Raw genomic sequence first — 24,730 nt, forward strand, 5'->3', positions numbered from 1 at the left:
TCACCTGCTTCATTCACTGTTAACTCTTCATCACTAACACACAGTCAGCGCTGTGTTAGTTAGTCCAGAAAAAGGAAATTCATCCCAGACACACGATTGAACCTTTGATGACACTCACCATCATGGTGGAGGTCTGACGTCACTGAAGTCTGACGCCACCTGTCAGAGCCAATCAGAGAGCAGTGTCAATGAGCAGGTAGGACAGGCAAACTGATCCTATATAAACCCACCCACTGTCAAGTGTCTGGATCAGAAAGAAGAACTTCTCAACATGTGGCCCACAACAAACTGTTGGAGACTGGATTCAGAGAGACCTTATTTTCATCACTTCCAGCAGAAAGACAGGTAAACGCAGACCTCACCTGTGGGTCCGGTGTGTGCAGTGGATCTCACCTGTCAGTCTAATGAGTCTGAGGGTAGGAGGGGCGACAGTCAGATCACACTGATGCTGGTCCTAGGTGGTCCACGTCAGGACATCAGGTCTGTGGTTTCTGCTGAGGTGTAAAACTACAAAAGGTAAATAAAGACTTTGTTCCCTGACTCACCTGCTTCATTCACTGTTAACTCTTCATCACTAACACACAGTCAGCGCTGTGTTAGTTAGTCCAGCCAAAGGAAATTCATCCCAGACACACAATTGAACCTTTGATGATACTCACCATCATGGTGGAGGTCTGACGCCATCTGTAATAGCCAATCAGAGAGCAGTGTCAATGAGCAGGTAGGACAGGCAAACTGATCCTATATAAACCCACCCACTGTCAAGTGTCTGGATCAGAAAGAAGAACTTCTCAACATGTGGCCCCCGACAAACTGTTGGAGACTGGATTCAGTAAGAGCTCATTTTCATCACTTCCAGCGGAAAAACAGGTAAACGCAGACCTCACCTGTGGGTCCGGTGTGTGCAGTGGATCTCACCTGTCAGTCCAATGAGTGAGTCTGAGGGTAGGAGGGGCGACAGTCAGATCACACTGATGCTGGTCCTAGGTGGTCCACGTCAGGACATCAGGTCTGTGGTTTCTGCTGAGGTGTAAAACTACAAAAGGTAAATAAAGACTTTGTTCCCTGACTCACCTGCTTCATTCACTGTTAACTCTTCATCACTAACACACAGTCAGCGCTGTGTTAGTTAGTCCAGAAAAAGGAAATTCATCCCAGACACACGATTGAACCTTTGATGACACTCACCATCATGGTGGAGGTCTGACGCCATCTGTAAGAGCCAATCAGAGAGCAGTGTCAATGAGCAGGTAGGACAGGCAAACTGATCCTATATAAACCCACCCACTGTCAAGTGTCTGGATCAGAAAGAAGAACTTCTCAACATGTGGCCCCCAACAAACTGTTGGAGACTGGATTCAGAGAGACCTTATTTTTATCACTTCCAGCAGAAAGACAGGTAAACGCAGACCTCACCTGTGGGTCCGGTGTGTGCAGTGGATCTCACCTGTCAGTCCAATGAGTCTGAGGGTAGGAGGGGGGACAGTCAGATCACACTGATGCTGGTCCTAGGTGGTCCACGTCAGGACATCAGGTCCGTGGTTTCTGCTGAGGTGTAAAACTACAAAAGGTAAATAAAGACTTTGTTCCCTGACTCACCTGCTTCATTCACTGTTAACTCTTCATCACTAACACACAGTCAGTGCTGTGTTAGTCCAACAAGAGGAAATTCATTTGCAACAAATGAGTAATGAACTATTTAAGTCATGTTTCAGATGTTCTGAGGTTTTATCCAGTTAGATGTCACACTTCACTCTTTGTCACATGACAGGAAATGAAAATCTTCGGCTCTTTCAACCCCCAAGCGGCTCTTCAGATTGTTATGTTGATTGAATTAATTTACTGTCAACAACAATATAAAAATATGCACAAAATGAATTACTAATGTATTTTTAATTTATATATGTTTATTATATAAATATACCTTTATTTAGTCACTCTACATAAAAAATAAATTATTAAAAATACAAAAAACATCAGCCACCCGGTTAGCTCAGTTGGTAGAGCATGAGACTTAACTTCTCAGGGTCGTGGGTTTGAATCCCACTCCGGGTGACACCATCTCCCATGGGCTCACCACCCATGGAGGTGCCATAGGACTTCGGTGCATTGTGAATTGGGCAGGAACTGCCCCTGCGACCTGGGCCTAGACCCAGATAAGCGGCAGATGATGACATGACAAAAACAATATTAAACTTTTAAACAAATTTAAACTTTTCTTGCAGACTCTACACTCTGCCTTTGTATTATCAATATAACTGAAATGGTTCCAGATTTTGCTTCTTTTCCTGGTGTCACTCATTTTCTTAACTATACCCATAGACCAGAGATGTCAAAGTCAAATACACAGAGGGCCAAAAAAACAAATTTGCTACAAGCCAAGGGCTGATTCAATGTTTATTAAAACATATTGAAATTATTATACATAGCCTATTGAACCAATACCTAACAAGGTGTATACTATTTAGGCTAATGTTTAAATCCAGTATGTTTTATGGCTCTGTCAGTAATTTCCAGTGAAAACATTTTCAACAGGCACATAGACAAAAACAAACTTCCTTTAAAGAGAAATCACATGTCCTGTACATTAAATGAATAAAGCAATATTGTCTTATGGCTCTGTTAGTAATTTCAAACGTCCACCTTCCGTTTAGCCATTTTTTAGGGAGGGGGGTAGCTGAAAGTCGACATCTGCTCTGACTGCTGATGGATAATTAAAACGATGCCCGCTTGCTGCACTGCAATAGCGCGAAGAGTTTTGGTAGTCATGACAACCAGGCTAGCACTGCAGTGAGTCTGTTCGCTACCCTTGCATTGTGGATGTGGTATTGGCGCACGCTAAACGCCAGCGGGCCGGTTCTAATACTAATCAAATATCATCCCGGGGGCCATAGAAAATTCTTTTGCGGGCCGGATGTGGCCCACGGGCCTTGACTTTGACATATAGGCCATAGACTGTATAAGACATGGACGTAGCACCCGTGACGTCACCCATTGGTTTCGGGAGTCGGTTTTGTGACCAAACCATGGGCATTTGAGCTGCGCCATCTTGGATTTTAGTGGGACTGTACTTTCCATATTTGGCGAAGAGGCGGTTGCTCTACAGGTCAGCCGGGGTCAACCGGCCGAGAACCCGCCACTTAGCACGGAGCAACCGAGCTAGCCTAAGGCTAATCAGCTAGGCTAACAAGCTAAGCGGCAGCTACACGCAGCTACATCCACCACACGACAGTCCCCGAGTCCGACACAGAGCATACAACAGAGATCATAATGTTGCTGCTGTGTTTTAAACATGACTGTTTCAGATAGAGAGGTTTTAGATGGAGCTGCAGGGTTTGGTGGAGTTGTGGGGGGAAATTTATTTCTAGCCTGTTATTTAACTGTGAAACAATCATTATTATTTCATATTGATTAACTATATTAAAAGTTATTATTATTATTATTGTCATTGTCATTATTATTAATGATAAAGATCAAAATAATGATGATAATAATATATTAAAATGTTTAATATTTACCGGCTTTCACCGCTGCCTCCACCCACTATCCACTTACAGTTACAGCAGCACACAGCAGCCGCTTACTGACGGAGCTGCTCTGTCCATGCAATGTCGGCCTTTTTAAACAGAAAAATGAGACGAAATAAGATTGTAGAATAGTATTCCCACAATAAACGGACTCTGAGAGCACGGAACACACCGCAACAGCGTTCCTAACATTATCCGCTCGGTCCTCTATCTGTATCAGCAGCGACCATAAATCGGCAATTAAGTCATAAGCCAGTGGCAAAATATGCTAATACATGCTAATTAGTGCAAACATCCAGGTAAAATAGTGAGAAATTTACTTACCGAAAAAACTGCAACACAGACTCCTTAGACTGTCGGTTAGTACAGTCTACACTACAACAAGCCATACTGTCACAAAAACCTATCTGAACATTGGCAAACAAACACGGACACTGCAGTCCCTGTCAACCGCTGGAGGTAGCCGGAGGCCTCTGGATGTAGCCGCCTAGCCCAGCCAAATGCCTGTGCCTGTCTATGGGCTGTCACTCAGCGTAACCACGCCCTAATTTATTAAGCCTAAATAACACTAAAACGGTTGTGGTACAAAAAAATTCACCCCCACAAAAATTGTACCAGGCTGTAAATATATATATTTTTAGGCTGTAAAGTTGGCTATTTTAACATGGGGGTCAATGGAGAATTGCGACACATCACTACTTCCGTGGATGAATGTCAAGCCGTTAGCCAAAACAGCGCGTGCTAACGCGCTAATTTTGTTAGCACGAATTTATGGAAAACGTGCCAACTTTAAGGAGACTATGAAACAACACACATATTATCATGCCTGCAGACTCACCACAAGTGCTACTGTATGTCCTGTTTCACGTAAAATCATTAGACTGCCACTGTAAGCTAACTATAAAAGAGACTACTCTGAAGTAATTAGCTAGCTAAAAGCCAGATTTAGCTTAAGACACAGTTTCAGTTTTAGTGTTGTAAAAACGAATTATTGCACTGTTACTGATAGTAGCCTGTCTGTATTGAATAAAGAAAAGAAAGCTTGTTACTCACCAAATACTTTTCCCTAAATGATAACTCCTACAAACTCTGTTTACTCCTTCTGCAAAAGGCGGGGTCTGGCAGCCAAACGAGTCCGGGTAAACTGGCCGGGCACAGACATCTGAACAACCTGTGCCAACAGAATGAAGACCTCATGTATGGAGCAGAATATTTGCTGCCATTCATCTGTGGAGAAGGCAGACTGCATGGATGGATGCCAGAAAACCCAGATCCAGTTCAGCTTCCTCTGATGAAAGAACGGACCAGCTTTTTAGAAGTTTATTGTTCTCTGTCCCAAGTCTTCACAGGTACAGTTTTACGTCTTGGACTTCATCTCTGCTGTTGGTAGAGGCGATGCTAGTAAACAGGACTGAAAAAATATTAAACTGGAATTAAATGTGGAATCAGCTCTAGCACAGTCACCACTTTCATTAGTGAAAGTATTTCCCAATTTGATATCTGGCGAAGCAGAATTGTATTACAGGAGCCAAATGTGACTCCTGTAATAGATGTGTGCTGCTGTCACCACTGTAGAAGTATGTTTTAAAAAGACAAACTGTGTATTGAAGATACGACAGAGTTCAGATTAATTAGGTTAAATAGTTGATTTTGCTTGTCCTTGTATGTTTTTCATTTGATGGAGACTTCAAACTGTCAGTATAGTACAGCTCACATACATTAGTTTTATTCCAAACTACATTTATTCTAATTAAAAATGTATTTAATGTGCCTTATTAATTTTCTGATCACAGTTTTCTGTTATATTGAATTTCAAATAAACCTACTGTAAGGTAATGGCACTGAGTGCATTTTCTATGAACTACAGAGCACTCGCCAGGTTTTTCCAAATTTACCATAAATCTCATGATGAATCTAACAAGATGCTTTGTTGAATTAGTGTTTTCAATGTCATTAAAACTTGGTAAGTAGTTTTTAATATGTTTGATTGTTGTCAGGGGTCAAGGACAGCAACATTAAATACAAAATTCTATTATTTATGTCATTGATTAAAGCTAATGTAGAAATACACTTGTAATTCATTATAAATTCATTATAAATAAAAGTGTGTTCTTTGATGATTACAGTAGTATGCATAATAGATATATGAAAAAAATCAACAAACTTAGAGTAGAGCTTCATAATTACCTTTATTGCACATTAAAAATGACTCATTTCAACAATTATATTAACCATCAATATCACAAGAAAGGTGTATAAAAGAATGTAATGAATTGATGAATTAAATAACCAGTTATTTAAAATGATTAAAAACTATATAGCTGTATATAATATGAAAGTGGAAATAGGAGAGCGTGCAGGAGACAAAGAACTGCATAGCCAAGGCTGGACAGTATTATGGCCACAAGTATTAAAAATATACTTTTTAATACTAAGGTGCATGGAGAGCGATAAAACCAACCATGGCTACTTAGTTTGTTCAGTACAACTGTATTTATGCATATTAGAGCAACTGAATGCTGCAGCCTGCCACCCAGATCAACAGATACGCACACAAAAGGCAGAAAAAGAAAGAAAGTCATAAGTTGCATCAACATCCGTTTCACAACAAGCATGTAATGTTTCATTTAAAATTACTGGTCATGAGACATTTGCATTATTTTGACTGCACCCTCAGCATGTTCCATTTTCCGCATATTTATTTGAATGTTTGTGAAGATTCTCAGTCATCCAGGTCATGATACTTCAAAGTGCTATATGAAGGCACCTGGACTTGCTTGAGGTTCTTGAGGACGTCACCTCTCATCCAAAAGGCTTCCCCAGTATTAACACAAGTTATCTCAGAAGGTTAGATGCCAGCAATCATTATAAATCTCAACAGAGTGAAAGAGTTTAAGCTTATGTCCTGTACATTTCCACCTAACTTTCGTGGAGGCTTGAGGAGATGAAGGGTTGAAATGACAAGATAGTGTTCTTTTGTTTCAGTTATACATTTAATAACTGGTTGATTAATTGTTGATTAAACCTATAAGCTCTTGGCATTTTGTTGTTTGTTGTTGTTGTTATACCATGTTGGATAATTAATAATTGAATAATTAACTGAGAAAAATTAGTATTTGCAGTCCTGAACCTCAAGACCAAATCTCATAGCGAATTTCATTCGAATTTTAGTTATTTTAAGATGGATTTGTTTATTTCATCTAATTTCATCTTCTTATTTCATGTTCTACATGTTGTAGCTGAGCAAACAGTCTGTAGTTGTTTTTAGCTTGTACTGGAATTAACCAACTTTAAAATGTAAAGAAATGAGTAAGACTTGGGGATTTTGAGATCCGTGGAGAGGCAGCTGGGCGGTGGAGGCCGAGCTGGGGAGCAGCTGCAGGTCTCTGGCTTCTTCTCCGAACTCAGTCGGAGCTTAAGCAACGTCGTTATTTAATTATTTATTTAAGAATTAAAAACTGAAATAGGTGGACTTGTTCTCCATTGACTGGGGTGTTAATAATCAGTAATGGAGGAAGCACTCAGATCTTTCACTTCAGTAAAAGAAGGCTACAAATACCACAATGTAAAAATACTCCATTACAAGTGAGGAGCAAGGCAAAGGGTTGTAGTTTCTCATTGATTTATTGATCTTTACATATATACATATATACACAGGTGTGTGCAGATATACATTTATGCACACAGTTACAGACATTTTTAAAGTGAAAGAGGGGGAAAGGGGAGAAGGGGGGGTAGGGAAAAGGGGAAGTGAGAGGGAGAAAAGAGAGGGGTGGGGGTAAGTAGTGGATACACAGCTGTTTTCACCTTGTGAGTGTGTGTGTGTGTGTGGGGTTTGGCGTCATTTGGTAAATGTTTCTACAATCTGTGGTCATCATAACTTAATATTGCCGTACCTTCAGCCCTGGTTGGTGCCCTGCTCCTCTGCCTCTTCCTCTTTCTGCCCTATACAAAAACAAACACACTTGACTTTCCACCTGATATCAGCTGATAAAAACTCTTTTCCAGGATTGTGTCGTTTCATCTACTGTAATGATGCAAACATGCAGGAGTTGTATCTGAGCATAGTGTACATACATAATTGTCCCTGGAGGACCACTCAGGGAATTGCTGTGCATGGAGCCTCCTCTCCTTTTCAGCCTCTACATAATATTTGGCCTGCTCCTCCTTCGACAAAGAGTTCCACTGTGGACACACAATAACACACTGTCAGTGCACACATTGACACACGGCTACATGCAGCGACAGGCCGACTAGTCCACAAACACAAACATTAAAAACATATTCCAATCATTTCCTTTCAAGAAAAGAACAAAAATTACTGCCAAGATGTGAAGCTTTATGGTTAGAGTGTTGCCTCAGACACTGATCAGTGTATGACTTTGACCAAATTGTCATAAAGTTTGTGTGACACAGTGTTTCAAACAGACAGAGTGAGGACACTTACCCTCTGTCCAAGGACAGTGTTTACTGTGGCACTGTCCCTGATGTTCAGTTCGGCCACAACGTTTGCTCGCTGTTCCTTCCTGAACAACATGAAGGCATTGGACGGCTTCTTGATGTAGGGCTGATTGTCTTTCTCCTGGCTCTCACACCTCCTCTTTCTACGGAAATACAGAAAAGAAACAAAGAACAGAATAAGAGCATGTATTACCACTGTGTACAACTGTGAGGAAAGAAGTATTTTACAAACAAGCAACAAAGTCAGCTGGGATCTTGGTAGCTGCAAGAAATGAAATCAAAAGTGACTATGATTTGATTATAGGTCAGGCTTTGTTATGGTCTTCCAGTTGGTGACCACTGCCACAGAACATGAGCCAGTCAGGCTGACTTACTTTGATGTGGAGGGGCCGCAAAAGCAGGAGCACATCCATCTGTGGCAAACATGTACACCACCTCTCCATTCCTTCATAAATAACATCAGAAACATACATCAGACAACAGAGAAACAGTTTGAAGATAAAAACAAAGGTTCGTACTTGTGTACACTCATGTGTTTGTTTGCATTAATGTGTGTGTTACTTACATCATACCAACAGGAACCAGGTCCCCCGTGCTCGGATGAAGTCTCACCACCGGCACATTTTGATACTGCAGATACAAACATGCACAAATACATGCAATTAGACAAAGTGCATAATCTGTGTCATCTGTCCATCAGGTGTCAGAATAGCCATTCACTAAACCACCACAGAGCAAATCTTCAGCATTGGATTTATCTGAAGAGATTGTGTTTGCTTATTTCTAACCTATATTTAGTATCTCACCTGTCCCTGGCTGTTAGCACCTGTCTGGCTGTTCAGGTGACCTGACTGCATGTGATAATATGCTGGCTGAGGGTGGGTGTCAAACCTCAGCTCAGCAGTGACAGCAGGGGCGGCAGGAGGAGGTGGAGGTGGAGGGATGGGTGAGTCTCCCAATCAGCCAATCAGAGAGCAGTGTCAATGAGCAGGTAGGACAGATCCTATATAAACCCACCCACTGTCAAGCGTCTGGATCAGAATGAAGAAGTTCTCAAAATGCGGCTCCAACAGACTGTTGGAGGTTGGATTCAATAAGAACTGGTTTTCACTTACAATCACTTACAGCAGAAAGACGCAGACCTCACCTGTGGGTCCGGTGTGTGCAGTGGATCTCACCTGTCAGTCCAATGAGCTGAGGGTAGGAGGGGCGACAGTCAGATCACATTGATGCTGGTCCTAGGTGGTCCACGTCAGGACATCAGGTCCGTGGTTTCTGCTGAGGTGTAAAACTACAAAAGGTAAATAAAGACTTTGTTCCCTGACTCACCTGCTTCATTCAATGTTAACTCTTCATCACTAACACACAGTCAGCGCTGTGTTAGTTAGTCCAGCAACAGGAAATTCATTTGCAACAACTGAGTAATTAACTATTTAAGCCATGTTTCAGATGTTCTGAGGTTTTATCCAGTTAGATGTCACACTTGACTGTTTGTCACATGACAGGAAATAAACACGCTGCTGAAAAAGCCTGAGGAGGCCACTCCACCTCTAAACTGGTCTGACTCATAGAAAATCCCACCTCTGAACTGCACTGGAGCTCTGCCTCACTTGCTGAATGTGCCTCCAGTTTCTGTCCCACACTGAGCTGAGTGCAGAGCGAGCTCCTGTCCCAGGAAACAAGGAGCTGAGAACACAGACTGTGGCTCCAAATTCATTTAGTAAATCTGACCCCCGATATACAATGAAGCACTGTTTTTCCATATTTGTTATGATTGCTATTGTTACACTTCTCTGAAAGACAGACACCTCCTGTGAGAGACATCTATCATTCATTTAAGAGACATTTATTCTGCTATACAACACTACAAGAAAAATATGAAATACATGTGACTCCAGTTGGTTTGGTCATCCTGGAGGACACTGTCCTGAGACTTGTACTGTAACTAGCCCTCAAGGACTTGAGACCTGAGTTGGACCAACTGGGACAAGTATTAGTGTGCAGAGAGATTAGACAGTTGATGGGTGTACTATATAAATACCCAACTGTTAATCCTTTTTGTGACCTACCATTTTATTTGCAACCCTGAAGAACTGAGAGACATCACGGACCACATTTCCAAAGCCATCATAAGGCCGCACATAAGGCCTAACCCACAATGGAAGCTGAGCCCGGGCATCAGAGGACTTAAACCTGTGGGAGAAGTCACACGTTATTTTATTTTAATCACCTTCATCATTGTTGAACAGATCAGTTCTTTCTGAATGATGTTAGTAAAGCTAAAAGTTTGTTTAATTACTCCACAGATTTTACACTTTAAGTTCAGGTTACTTGTCACAAGACTAGAATTATTAGTTCACTTTAGTTAAAAGTTTAAAGTTAAAACTTATTTCATGCATTTTCCTGATTGCTGGTTGCTAGATAGAAAAATATAATAACAGCATCCACAAACAGTCCTACTATAGTTTTAGGGGCTTTTAATGACTAATACATCTTTTAATAACACAGTAGCAACATTAACAGAGTTTTTGTTGCCTATGACAACTTTTTTTTTCTGGCATGACTTGTTTTTCAAGACATTTTGTGCAACTTTATTATTATTATTACTTTATTATTCCAGCACTGACAATTTGGACTGCAGGGTAGACATGAGAATGAAAGCCATGCTAGGATGGCAGTGCATTTTCATATTCTTACCCTAACCTCTCTCTTCAAACTCTCTTAACTATACAAATAAATGGCTCCTTACAGCCTGATGAAAGCCACCTGTTAATGAGGAGGTGCTTTTTTGTGAGATTTCATTGTTTGCATAATTAATGTCTGTAAAACTGCTCGTTTTGAGAGCCTGGTTCATTCAAAAAAACATTAGCAAAGAGTAAAAAGAAAGAGCAAAAGATATTAAAGCTGCAAGCAGCGATGACGGGCCCTCGCACCCCTTGCGACCCGCGGGAGTCGCAGCCGGCGCAGCCAAGAGTACCAGAGTCCTCCTATGTCCTCTCCTCTTCTCCCCAGTACACGTCATAGTACAAACAGGTTATTTCCTGTTACCAGCAGGGGGCGCCACGAGTAAGGCGGGAGTTTGACATAAGGAGGCGTTCAGGGCAGAGCCCTCATCATGCTCATGAAGTTTGAAGATGTTTGGATAAAGTATGTGGACGTGAGAGCCATTCAAAATGTCATGGCAAATTCACCAAACGCCACCGAACTTTGGCGAGCCACAGAGGCCACGCCCTTTAACTTAGAGAAAAGCCTTTGATAACTTTTGATCATCATGGTCTTGAGGTGAGGTCCACCAGATATGAAGTTGATCGGGTGAAATCCCTAGCACGAGTTCGTCCGCATACCAATGGTGGAAAGCACTGAAATTTGGCCGCCAAAAACAAAATGGCCGACTTCCTGCTAGGTTGAGGTCATGGTGTCAAGAGACTTTTTTGTGCGTCAGGAAGTGTTCTTTATGTGTACCGATTTTCATCTTCGTACTCCAAAAAAACCCATATGGAGAGGGGTATTTTAAATCTTCAAGGGGGCGCCGTTGAGCCATTTTGCCCCGCCCAATTACAAAAACCCCATCAGAGTCTAGGACCAGCCCCCAAGAACGTGTGTATGAATTTTTAGGATCATAGGAGGTGGTTAAGGTCATTACAAATCCAAACGTAATTTCACGGCGAGGGATCGTCAGTTGCCGCGCCGCCACACAGATGCCATTGCACCCAGCTTCACGGCCTTTATAATGTAGCTTCACCAAGTAGTTGGGAAGGTTGTAGAGCAGAAACCAAGCCGATGGTGTCAACTATTAAGGAGCAGTACACTTCAGAGTAAAAATAGGTCATTTCCTGTTACCAGCAGGGGACGCCACGAGTAAGGCGGGAGTTTGACATATGGAGGCGTTCAGGGCAGAGCCCTGATCAAGCTCATGAAGTTTGAAGATGTTTGGATAAAGTATGTGGACGTGAGAGCCATTCAAAATGTCATGGCAAATTCACCAAACGCCACCAAACTTTGGCGGGCCACAGAGGCCACGCCCTTTAACTTAGAGAAAAGCCTTTGATAACTTTTGATCATCATGGTCTTGAGGTGAGGTCCACCAAATATGAAGTGGATCAGGTGAAATCCCTAGCACGAGTTCGTCCGCATACCAATGGTGTATTTCGCCAAAATCGCCAACTTCCGACCACAATGGCGGACTTCCTGTTGGGTTGAGGTCATGGTGTCAAGAGACTTTTTGGTGTGTCTCGGTATGATCAACATGTGTACCAATTTTCATGCACCTATGACAAACTAAGCCCAATGGGAGGGGGGTTTTGAAAATTTCAAGGGGGCGCTGTGGAGCCATTTTGCCCCCCCCATTTACAACGACCACAAAATATCAAATTTTTCACCAGACCTGATGAGTGTGCAAAATTTCAGGCGTTTTAGAGCATGGGAAGGGGTTGAAAAATGCAGTTGTTTGGGAGGAATAATAATAATAATAATAATAATAATAATTAAAGCTGCAAGCAGCGATGACGGGCCCTCGCACCCCTTGCGACCCGCGGGAGTCGCAGCCGGCGCAGCCAAGAGTACCAGAGTCCTCCTATGTCCTCTCCTCTTCTCCCCAGTACACGTCATAGTACAAACAGGTTATTTCCTGTTACCAGCAGGGGGCGCCACGAGTAAGGCGGGAGTTTGACATATGGAGCCGTTCAGGGCAGAGCCCTCATCATGCTCATGAAGTTTGAAGATGTTTGGATAAAGTATGTGGACGTGAGAGCCATTCAAAATGTCATGGCAAATTCACCAAACGCCACCGAACTTTGGCGAGCCACAGAGGCCACGCCCTTTAACTTAGAGAAAAGCCTTTGATAACTTTTGATCATCATGGTCTTGAGGTGAGGTCCACCAGATATGAAGTTGATCGGGTGAAATCCCTAGCACGAGTTCGTCCGCATACCAATGGTGGAAAGCACTGAAATTTGGCCGCCAAAAACAAAATGGCCGACTTCCTGCTAGGTTGAGGTCATGGTGTCAAGAGACTTTTTTGTGCGTCAGGAAGTGTTCTTTATGTGTACCGATTTTCATCTTCGTACTCCAAAAAAACCCATATGGAGAGGGGTATTTTAAATCTTCAAGGGGGCGCCGTTGAGCCATTTTGCCCCGCCCAATTACAAAAACCCCATCAGAGTCTAGGACCAGCCCCCAAGAACGTGTGTATGAATTTTTAGGATCATAGGAGGTGGTTAAGGTCATTACAAATCCAAACGTAATTTCACGGCGAGGGATCGTCAGTTGCCGCGCCGCCACACAGATGCCATTGCACCCAGCTTCACGGCCTTTATAATGTAGCTTCACCAAGTAGTTGGGAAGGTTGTAGAGCAGAAACCAAGCCGATGGTGTCAACTATTAAGGAGCAGTACACTTCAGAGTAAAAATAGGTCATTTCCTGTTACCAGCAGGGGACGCCACGAGTAAGGCGGGAGTTTGACATATGGAGCCGTTCAGGGCAGAGCCCTGATCATGCTCATGAAGTTTGAAGATGTTTGGATAAAGTATGTGGACGTGAGAGCCATTCAAAATGTCATGGCAAATTCACCAAACGCCACCGAACTTTGGCGGGCCACAGAGGCCACGCCCTTTAACTTAGAGAAAAGCCTTTGATAACTTTTGATCATCATGGTCTTGAGGTGAGGTCCACCAAATATGAAGTGGATCAGGTGAAATCCCTAGCACGAGTTCGTCCGCATACCAATGGTGTATTTCGCCAAAATCGCCAACTTCCGACCACAATGGCGGACTTCCTGTTGGGTTGAGGTCATGGTGTCAAGAGACTTTTTGGTGTGTCTCGGTATGATCAACATGTGTACCAATTTTCATGCACCTATGACAAACTAAGCCCAATGGGAGGGGGGTTTTGAAAATTTCAAGGGGGCGCTGTGGAGCCATTTTGCCCCCCCCATTTACAACGACCACAAAATATCAAATTTTTCACCAGACCTGATGAGTGTGCAAAATTTCAGGCGTTTTAGAGCATGGGAAGGGGTTGAAAAATGCAGTTGTTTGGGAGGAATAATAATAATAATAATAATAATAATAATAATAATAATAATAATTAAAGCTGCAAGCAGCGATGACGGGCCCTCGCACCCCTTGCGACCCGCGGGAGTCGCAGCCGGCGCAGCCAAGAGTACCAGAGTCCTCCTATGTCCTCTCCTCTTCTCCCCAGTACACGTCATAGTACAAACAGGTTATTTCCTGTTACCAGCAGGGGGCGCCACGAGTAAGGCGGGAGATTGACATATGGAGCCGTTCAGGGCAGAGCCCTCATCATGCTCATAAAGTTTGAAGATGTTTGGACAAAGTATGTGGACGTGAGAGCCATTCAAAATGTCATGGCAAATTCACCAAACGCCACCGAACTTTGGCGAGCCACAGAGGCCACGCCCTTTAACTTAGAGAAAAGCCTTTGATAACTTTTGATCATCATGGTCTTGAGGTGAGGTCCACCAGATATGAAGTTGATCGGGTGAAATCCCTAGCACGAGTTCATCCGCATACCAATGGTGGAAAGCAGTGAAATTTGGCCGCCAAAAACAAAATGGCCAACTTCCTGCTAGGTTGAGGTCATGGTGTCAAGAGACTTTTTCGTGCGTCAGGAAGTGTTCTTTATGTGTACCGATTTTCATCTTCGTACTCCAAAAAAACCCATATGGAGAGGGGTATTTTAAATCTTCAAGGGGGCGCCGTTGAGCCATTTTGCCCCGCCCAATTACAAAAACCCCATCAGAGTCTAGGACCAGCCCCCAAGAACGTGTGTATGAATTTTTAGGATCATAGGAGGTGGTTAAGGTCATTACAAATCCAAACGTAATTTCACGGCGAGGGATCGTCAGTTGCCGCGCCGCCACCCAGATGCCATTGCACCCAGCTTCACGGCCTTTATAATGTAGCTTCACCAAGTAGTTGGGAAGGTTGTAGAGCAGAAACCAAGCCGATGGTGTCAACTATTAAGGAGCAGTACACTTCAGAGTAAAAATAGGTCATTTCCTGTTACCAGCAGGGGACGCCACGAGTAAGGCGGGAGTTTGACATATGGAGGCGTTCAGGGCAGAGCCCTGATCAAGCTCATGAAGTTTGAAGATGTTTGGATAAAGTATGTGGACGTGAGAGCCATTCAAAATGTCATGGCAAATTCACCAAACGCCACCAAACTTTGGCGGGCCACAGAGGCCACGCCCTTTAACTTAGAGAAAAGCCTTTAATAACTTTTGATCATCATGGTCTTGAGGTGAGGTCCACCAAATATGAAGTGGATCAGGTGAAATCCCTAGCACGAGTTCGTCCGCATACCAATGGTGTATTTCGCCAAAATCGCCAACTTCCGACCACAATGGCGGACTTCCTGTTGGGTTGAGGTCATGGTGTCAAGAGACTTTTTGGTGTGTCTCGGTATGATCAACATGTGTACCAATTTTCATGCACCTATGACAAACTAAGCCCAATGGGAGGGGGGTTTTGAAAATTTCAAGGGGGCGCTGCGGAGCCATTTGGCCCCCCCCATTTACAACGACCACAAAATATCAAATTTTTCACCAGACCTGATGAGTGTGCAAAATTTCAGGCGTTTTAGAGCATGGGAAGGGGTTGAAAAATGCAGTTGTTTGGGAGGACAAATAATAATAATAATAATTAAAGCTGCAAGCAGCGATGACGGGCCCTCGCACCCCTTGCGACCCGCGGGAGTCGCAGCCGGCGCAGCCAAGAGTACCAGAGTCCTCCTATGTCCTCTCCTCTTCTCCCCAGTACACGTCATAGTACAAACAGGTTATTTCCTGTTACCAGCAGGGGGCGCCACGAGTAAGGCGGGAGTTTGACATATGGAGCCGTTCAGGGCAGAGCCCTCATCATGCTCATGAAGTTTGAAGATGTTTGGATAAAGTATGTGGACGTGAGAGCCATTCAAAATGTCATGGCAAATTCACCAAACGCCACCGAACTTTGGCGAGCCACAGAGGCCACGCCCTTTAACTTAGAGAAAAGCCTTTGATAACTTTTGATCATCATGGTCTTGAGGTGAGGTCCACCAGATATGAAGTTGATCGGGTGAAATCCCTAGCACGAGTTCGTCCGCATACCAATGGTGGAAAGCACTGAAATTTGGCCGCCAAAAACAAAATGGCCGACTTCCTGCTAGGTTGAGGTCATGGTGTCAAGAGACTTTTTTGTGCGTCAGGAAGTGTTCTTTATGTGTACCGATTTTCATCTTCGTACTCCAAAAAAACTCATATGGAGAGGGGTATTTTAAATCTTCAAGGGGGCGCCGTTGAGCCATTTTGCCCCGCCCAATTACAAAAACCCCATCAGAGTCTAGGACCAGCCCCCAAGAACGTGTGTATGAATTTTTAGGATCATAGGAGGTGGTTAAGGTCATTACAAATCCAAACGTAATTTCACGGCGAGGGATCGTCAGTTGCCGCGCCGCCACACGGATGCCATTGCACCCAGCTTCACGGCCTTTATAATGTAGCTTCACCAAGTAGTTGGGAAGGTTGTAGAGCAGAAACCAAGCCGATGGTGTCAACTATTAAGGAGCAGTACACTTCAGAGTAAAAATAGGTCATTTCCTGTTACCAGCACGGGACGCCACGAGTAAGGCGGGAGTTTGACATATGGAGGCGTTCAGGGCAGAGCCCTCATCATGCTCATAACGTTTGAAGATGTTTGGATAAAGTATGTGGACGTGAGAGCCATTCAAAATGTCATGGCAAATTCACCAAACGCCACCAAACTTTGGCGGGCCACAGAGGCCACGCCCTTTAACTTAGAGAAAAGCCTTTGATAACTTTTGATCATCATGGTCTTGAGGTGAGGTCCACCAAATATGAAGTGGATCAGGTGAAATCCCTAGCACGAGTTCGTCCGCATACCAATGGTGTATTTCGCCAAAATCGCCAACTTCCGACCACAATGGCGGACTTCCTGTTGGGTTGAGGTCATGGTGTCAAGAGACTTTTTGGTGTGTCTCGGTATGATCAACATGTGTACCAATTTTCATGCACCTATGACAAACTAAGCCCAATGGGAGGGGGGTTTTGAAAATTTCAAGGGGGCGCTGCGGAGCCATTTGGCCCCCCCCATTTACAACGACCACAAAATATCAAATTTTTCACCAGACCTGATGAGTGTGCAAATTTTCAGGCGTTTTAGAGCATGGGAAGGGGTTGAAAAATGCAGTTGTTTGGGAGGAATAATAATAATAATAATTAAAGCTGCAAGCAGCGATGACGGGCCCTCGCACCCCTTGCGACCCGCGGGAGTCGCAGCCGGCGCAGCCAAGAGTACCAGAGTCCTCCTATGTCCTCTCCTCTTCTCCCCAGTACACGTCATAGTACAAACAGGTTATTTCCTGTTACCAGCAGGGGGCGCCACGAGTAAGGCGGGAGTTTGACATATGGAGGCGTTCAGGGCAGAGCCCTCATCATGCTCATGAAGTTTGAAGATGTTTGGATAAAGTATGTGGACGTGAGAGCCATTCAAAATGTCATGGCAAATTCACCAAACGCCACCGAACTTTGGCGAGCCACAGAGGCCACGCCCTTTAACTTAGAGAAAAGCCTTTGATAACTTTTGATCATCATGGTCTTGAGGTGAGGTCCACCAGATATGAAGTTGATCGGGTGAAATCCCTAGCACGAGTTCGTCCGCATACCAATGGTGGAAAGCAGTGAAATTTGGCCGCCAAAAACAAAATGGCCGACTTCCTGCTGGGTTGAGGTCATGGTGTCAAGAGACTTTTTTGTGCGTCAGGAAGTGTTCTTTATGTGTACCGATTTTCATCTTCGTACTCCAAAAAAACCCATATGGAGAGGGGTATTTTAAATATTCAAGGGGGCGCAGTTGAGCCATTTTGCCCCGCCCAATTACAAAAACCCCATCAGAGTCTAGGACCAGCCCCCAAGAACGTGTGTATGAATTTGTATGATCATAGGAGGTGGTTAAGGTCATTACAAATCCAAACGTAATTTCACGGCGAGGGATCGTCAGTTGCCGCGCCGCCACACGGATGCCATTGCACCCAGCTTCACGGCCTTTATAATGTAGCTTCACCAAGTAGTTGGGAAGGTTGTAGAGCAGAAACGAAGCCGATGGTTTCAACTATTAAGGAGCAGTACACTTCAGAGTAAAAATAGGTCATTTCCTGTTACCAGCAGGGGACGCCACGAGTAAGGCGGGAGTTTGACATATGGAGGCGTTCAGGGCAGAGCCCTGATCATGCTCATGAAGTTTGAAGATGTTTGGATAAAGTATGTGGACGTGAGAGCCATTCAAAATGTCATGGAAAATTCACCAAACGCCACCAAACTTTGGCGGGCCACAGAGGCCACGCCCTTTAACTTAGAGAAAAGCTTTTGATAACTTTTGATCATCATGGTCTTGAGATGAGGTCCACCAAATATGAAGTGGATCAGGTGAAATCCCTAGCACGAGTTCGTCCGCATACCAATGGTGTAATTCGCCAAAATCGCCAACTTCCGACCACAATGGCGGACTTCCTGTTGGGTTGAGGTCATGGTGTCAAGAGACTTTTTGGTGTGTCTCGGTATGATCAACATGTGTACCAATTTTCATGCACCTATGACAAACTAAGCCCAATGGGAGGGGGGTTTTGAAAATTTCAAGGGGGCGCTGCGGAGCCATTTTGCCCCACCCATTTACAACGACCACAAAATATCAAATTTTTCACCAGACCTGATGAGTGTGCCAAATTTCAGGCGTTTTAGAGCATGGGAAGGGGTTGAAAAATGCAGTTGTTTGGGAGGAATAATAATAATAATAATAATAATTAAAGCTGCAAGCAGCGATGACGGGCCCTCGCACCCCTTGCGACCCGCCGGAGTCGCAGCCGGCGCAGCCAAGTACCAGAGTCCCCCTATGTCCTCTCCTCTTCTCCCCAGTACACGTCATAGTACAAACAGGTTATTTCCTGTTACCAGCAGGGGGCGCCACGAGTAAGGCGGGAGTTTGACATATGGAGGCGTTCAGGGCAGAGCCCTGATCATGTTCATAAAGTTTGAAGATGTTTGGATAAAGTATGTGGACGTGAGAGCCATTCAAAATGTCATGGCAAATTCACCAAACGCCACCAAACTTTGGCGGGCCACAGAGGCCACGCCCTTTAACTTAGAGAAAACTCTGTGATAACTTTTGATCATCATGGTCTTGAGGTGAGGTTCACCAAATATGAAGTGGATCGGGTGAAATCCCTAGCACGAGTTCATCCACATACCAATGGTGGAAAGCACTGAAATTTGGCCGCCAAAAACAAAATGGCCGACTTCCTGCTAGGTTGAGGTCATGGTGTCAAGAGACTTTTTTGTGCGTCTGGAAGTGTTCTTTATGTGTACCGATTTTCATCTTCGTAATCCAAAAAAACCCATATGGAGAGGGGTATTTGAATTCTTCAAGGGGGCGCCGTTGAGCCATTTTGCCCCTCCCAATTACAAAAACGCCATCAGAGTGTAGGATCAGCCCCCAAGAACGTGTGTATGAATTTTCATGATCATAGGAGGTGGTTAAGGTCATTACAAATCCAAACGTAATTTCACGGCGAGGGATCATCAGTTGCCGTGCCGCCACACAGATGCCATTGCACCCAGCTTCACGGCCTTTATAATGTAGCTTCACCAGGTAGTTGGGAAGGTTGTAGAGCAGAAACCAAGCTGATGGTGTCAACTATTAATGAGCAGTACACTTCAGAGTAAAAATAGGTCATTTCCTGTTACCAGCAGGGGACGCCACGAGTAAGGCGGGAGTTTGACATATGGAGGCGTTCAGGGCCGAGCCCTGATCATGCTCATAAAGTTTGAAGATGTTTGGATAAAGTATGTGGACGTGAGAGCCATTCAAAATGTCATGGAAAATTCACCAAACGCCACCAAACTTTGGCGGGCCACAGAGGCCACGCCCTTTGACTTAGAGAAAACTCTGTGATAACTTTTGATCATCATGGTCTTGAGGTGAGGTCCACCAAATATGAAGTGGATCGGGTGAAATCCCTAGCATGAGTTCGTCCGCATACCAATGGTGTAATTCGCCAAAATCGCCAACTTCCGACCACAATGGCGGACTTCCTGTTAGGTTGAGGTCATGGTGTCAAGAGACTTTTTGGTGTGTCTCGGTATAATCGACATGTGTACCAATTTTCATGCACCTATGACAAACTAAGCCCAATGGGAGGGGGGTTTTGAAAATTTCAAGGGGGCGCTGCGGAGCCATTTTGCCCCCCCCATTTACAAGGACCACAAAATATCAAATTTTTCACCAGACCTGATGAGTGTGCAAAATTTCAGGCGTTTTAGAGCATGGGAAGGGGTTGAAAAATGCAGTTGTTTGGGAGGAATAATAATAATAATAATAATTAAAGCTGCAAGCAGCGATGACGGGCCCTCGCACCCCTTGCGACCCACGGGAGTCGCAGCCAGCGCAGCCAAGAGTACCAGAGTCATCCTATGTCCTCTCCTCTTCTCCCCAGTACACGTCATAGTACAAACAGGTTATTTCCTGTTACCAGCAGGGGGCGCCACGAGTAAGGCGGGAGTTTGACATATGGAGCCGTTCAGGGCAGAGCCCTCATCATGCTCATAAAGTTTGAAGATGTTTGGATAAAGTATGTGGACGTGAGAGCCATTCAAAATGTCATGGCAAATTCACCAAACGCCACCGAACTTTGGCGAGCCACAGAGGCCACGCCCTTTAACTTAGAGAAAAGTCTGTTATAACTTTTGATCATCATGGTCTTGAGGTGAGGTCCACCAGATATGAAGTTGATCGGGTGAAATCCCTAGCACGAGTTCATCCGCATACCAATGGTGGAAAGCACTCAAATTTGGCCGCCAAAAACAAAATGGCTGACTTCCTGCTGGGTTGAGGTCATGGTGTCAAGAGACTTTTTTGTGCGTCCCGAAGTGTTCTTTATGTGTACTGATTTTCATCTTTGTATTCCAAAAAAACCCATATGGAGAGGGGTATTTTAAATCTTCAAGGGGGCGCCGTTGAGCCATTTTGCCCCGCCCAATTACAAAAACCCCATCAGAGTCTAGGACCAGCCCCCAAGAACGTGTGTATGAATTTTTAGGATCATAGGAGGTGGTTAAGGTCATTACAAATCCAAACGTAATTTCACGGCGAGGGATCGTCAGTTGCCGCGCCGCCACACAGATGCCATTGCACCCAGCTTCACGGCCTTTATAATGTAGCTTCACCAAGTAGTTGGGAAGGTTGTAGAGCAGAAACCAAGCCGATGGTGTCAACTATTAAGGAGCAGTACACTTCAGAGTAAAAATAGGTCATTTCCTGTTACCAGCAGGGGACGCCACGAGCAAGGCGGGAGTTTGACATATGGAGGCGTTCAGGGCAGAGCCCTGATCATGCTCATAAAGTTTGAAGATGTTTGGATAAAGTATGTGGACGTGAGAGCCATTCAAAATTTCATGGCAAATTCACCAAACGCCACCAAACTTTGGCGGGCCACAGAGGCCACGCCCTTTAACTTAGAGAAAACTCTGTGATAACTTTTGATCATCATGGTCTTGAGGTGAGGTCCACCAAATATGAAGTGGATCGGGTGAAATCCCTAGCACGAGTTCGTCCGCATACCAATGGTGTAATTCGCCAAAATGGCCAACTTCCCACCACAATGGCGGACTTCCTGTTGGGTTGAGGTCATGGTGTCAAGAGACTTTTTGGTGTGTCTCGGTATGATCAACATGTGTACCAATTTTCATGCACCTATGACAAACTAAGCCCAATGGGAGGGGGGTTTTGAAAATTTCAAGGGGGCGCTGCGGAGCCATTTTGCCCCCCCCATTTACAAGGACCACAAAATATCAAATTTTTCACCAGACCTGATGAGTGTGCAAAATTTCAGGCGTTTTAGAGCATGGGAAGGGGTTGAAAAATGCAGTTGTTTGGGAGGACAAATAATAATAATAATAATAAACATTAGAATTACAATAGGGCCTTCGCACCACTCGGTGCTCGGGCCCTAATAATAAACATTAGAAAAACAATAGGGCCTTCGCACCACTCGGTGCTCGGGCCCTAATAATAATAATAATAATAATAATAATAATTAAAGCTGCAAGCAGCGATGACGGGCCCTCGCACCCCTTGTGACCCGCCGGAGTCGCAGCCGGCTCAGCCAAGTACCAGAGTCCCCCTATGTCCCCTCCTCTTCTCCCCAGTACACGTCATAGTATAAACAGGTTATTTCCTGTTACCAGCAGGGGGCGCCACGAGTAAGGCGGGAGTTTGACATATGGAGCTGTTCAGGGAAGAGTCCTCATCATGCTCATAAAGTTTGAAGATGTTTGGATAAAGTATGTGGACGTGAGAGCCATTCAAAATGTCATGGCAAATTCACCAAACGCCACCGAACTTTGGCGAGCCACAGAGGCCACGCCCTTTAACTTAGAGAAAAGCCTTTGATAACTTTTGATCATCATGGTCTTGAGGTGAGGTCCACCAGATATGAAGTTGATCGGGTGAAATCCCTAGCACGAGTTCGTCCGCATACCAATGGTGGAAAGCAGTGAAATTTGGCCGCCAAAAACAAAATGGCCGACTTCCTGCTAGGTTGAGGTCATGGTGTCAAGAGATTTTTTTGTGCGTCAGGAAGTGTTCTTTATGTGTACCGATTTTCATCTTCGTACTCCAAAAAAACCCATATGGAGAGGGGTATTTTAAATATTCAAGGGGGCGCCGTTGAGCCATTTTGCCCCGCCCAATTACAAAAACCCCATCAGAGTCTAGGACCAGCCCCCAAGAACGTGTGTATGAATTTTTAGGATCATAGGAGGTGGTTAAGGTCATTACAAATCTAAACGTAATTTCACGGCGAGGGATCGTCAGTTGCCGCGCCGCCACACGGATGCCATTGCACCCAGCTTCACGGCCTTTATAATGTAGCTTCACCAAGTAGTTGGGAAGGTTGTAGAGCAGAAACGAAGCCGATGGTTTCAACTATTAAGGAGCAGTACACTTCAGAGTAAAAATAGGTCATTTCCTGTTACCAGCAGGGGACGCCACGAGTAAGGCGGGAGTTTGACATATGGAGGCGTTCAGGGCAGAGCCCTGATCATGCTCATGAAGTTTGAAGATGTTTGGATAAAGTATGTGGACGTGAGAGCCATTCAAAATGTCATGGAAAATTCACCAAACGCCACCAAACTTTGGCGGGCCACAGAGGCCACGCCCTTTAACTTAGAGAAAAGCCTTTGATAACTTTTGATCATCATGGTCTTGAGATGAGGTCCACCAAATATGAAGTGGATCAGGTGAAATCCCTAGCACGAGTTCGTCCGCATACCAATGGTGTAATTCGCCAAAATCGCCAACTTCCGACCACAATGGCGGACTTCCTGTTGGGTTGAGGTCATGGTGTCAAGAGACTTTTTGGTGTGTCTCGGTATGATCAACATGTGTACCAATTTTCATGCACCTATGACAAACTAAGCCCAATGGGAGGGGGGTTTTGAAAATTTCAAGGGGGCGCTGTGGAGCCATTTTGCCCCACCCATTTACAACGACCACAAAATATCAAATTTTTCACCAGACCTGATGAGTGTGCCAAATTTCAGGCGTTTTAGAGCATGGGAAGGGGTTGAAAAATGCAGTTGTTTGGGAGGAATAATAATAATAATAATAATAATTAAAGCTGCAAGCAGCGATGACGGGCCCTCGCACCCCTTGCGACCCGCGGGAGTCGCAGCCGGCGCAGCCAAGAGCACCAGAGTCCTCCTATGTCCTCTCCTCTTCTCCCCAGTACACGTCATAGTACAAACAGGTTATTTCCTGTTACCAGCAGGGGGCGCCACGAGTAAGGCGGGAGTTTGACATATGGAGCCGTTCAGGGCAGAGCCCTCATCATGCTCATGAAGTTTGAAGATGTTTGGATAAAGTATGTGGACGTGAGAGCCATTCAAAATGTCATGGCAAATTCACCAAACGCCACTGAACTTTGGCGAGCCACAGAGGCCACGCCCTTTAACTTAGAGAAAAGCCTTTGATAACTTTTGATCATCATGGTCTTGAGGTGAGGTCCACCAGATATGAAGTTGATCGGGTGAAATCCCTAGCACGAGTTCGTCCGCATACCAATGGTGGAAAGCACTGAAATTTGGCCGCCAAAAACAAAATGGCCGACTTCCTGCTAGGTTGAGGTCATGGTGTCAAGAGACTTTTTTGTGCGTCAGGAAGTGTTCTTTATGTGTACCGATTTTCATCTTCGTACTCCAAAAAAACCCATATGGAGAGGGGTATTTTAAATCTTCAAGGGGGCGCCGTTGAGCCATTTTGCCCCGCCCAATTACAAAAACCCCATCAGAGTCTAGGACCAGCCCCCAAGAACGTGTGTATGAATTTTTAGGATCATAGGAGGTGGTTAAGGTCATTACAAATCCAAACGTAATTTCACGGCGAGGGATCGTCAGTTGCCGCGCCGCCACGCAGATGCCATTGCACCCAGCTTCACGGCCTTTATAATGTAGCTTCACCAAGTAGTTGGGAAGGTTGTAGAGCAGAAACCAAGCCGATGGTGTCAACTATTAAGGAGCAGTACACTTCAGAGTAAAAATAGGTCATTTCCTGTTACCAGCAGGGGACGCCACGAGTAAGGCGGGAGTTTGACATATGGAGGCGTTCAGGGCAGAGCCCTGATCAAGCTCATGAAGTTTGAAGATGTTTGGATAAAGTATGTGGACGTGAGAGCC

The 24,730-nt window shown here is 44.6% G+C and overlaps 1 protein-coding gene and 1 non-coding gene across 2 annotated transcripts; one reads left to right on the plus strand and one right to left on the minus strand.

Annotated features, from left to right (window-relative positions):
• The first annotated feature begins 1,982 nt into the window (after positions 1 to 1,982).
• Positions 1,983 to 2,055, plus strand: trnal-uaa. Its single transcript has one exon. It is a non-coding gene; the product is annotated as a tRNA-Leu (tRNA).
• A 2,565-nt stretch (positions 2,056 to 4,620) lies between these two features.
• Positions 4,621 to 8,406, minus strand: LOC121200006 (transcription factor 7-like 2). The gene is made up of 6 exons (XM_041065033.1): positions 8,363 to 8,406; positions 7,975 to 8,131; positions 7,605 to 7,712; positions 7,424 to 7,472; positions 6,844 to 6,941; positions 4,621 to 4,815 (listed from the first exon to the last, which is right to left on the minus strand). The coding sequence occupies exons 1-6, from the start codon at positions 8,395 to 8,397 to the stop codon at positions 4,621 to 4,623; spliced, it is 642 nt and encodes a 213-aa protein (XP_040920967.1). The 5' UTR covers positions 8,398 to 8,406.
• Between the last annotated feature and the right edge of the window lie 16,324 nt (positions 8,407 to 24,730).

This window comes from Toxotes jaculatrix, chromosome 19, assembly GCF_017976425.1.
Source record: "Toxotes jaculatrix isolate fToxJac2 chromosome 19, fToxJac2.pri, whole genome shotgun sequence".
Classification (NCBI taxonomy): domain Eukaryota; kingdom Metazoa; phylum Chordata; class Actinopteri; family Toxotidae; genus Toxotes; species Toxotes jaculatrix.

Excerpts from the sequence above, each read along its gene's own strand:
- LOC121200006 (XM_041065033.1), bottom strand. The coding sequence starts at position 8,397 with ATGTGCTCCTGCTTTTGCGGCCCCTCCACATCAAA. Across the intron at positions 7,713-7,974 it reads ACACTGTCCTTGGACAGAGG|TGGAACTCTTTGTCGAAGGA; the intron begins GTAAGTGTCCTC and ends GTGTGTCCACAG. Across the intron at positions 4,816-6,843 it reads ACGGATCTCAAAATCCCCAA|AGGAAGCTGAACTGGATCTG; the intron begins GTCTTACTCATT and ends TTCTTTCATCAG.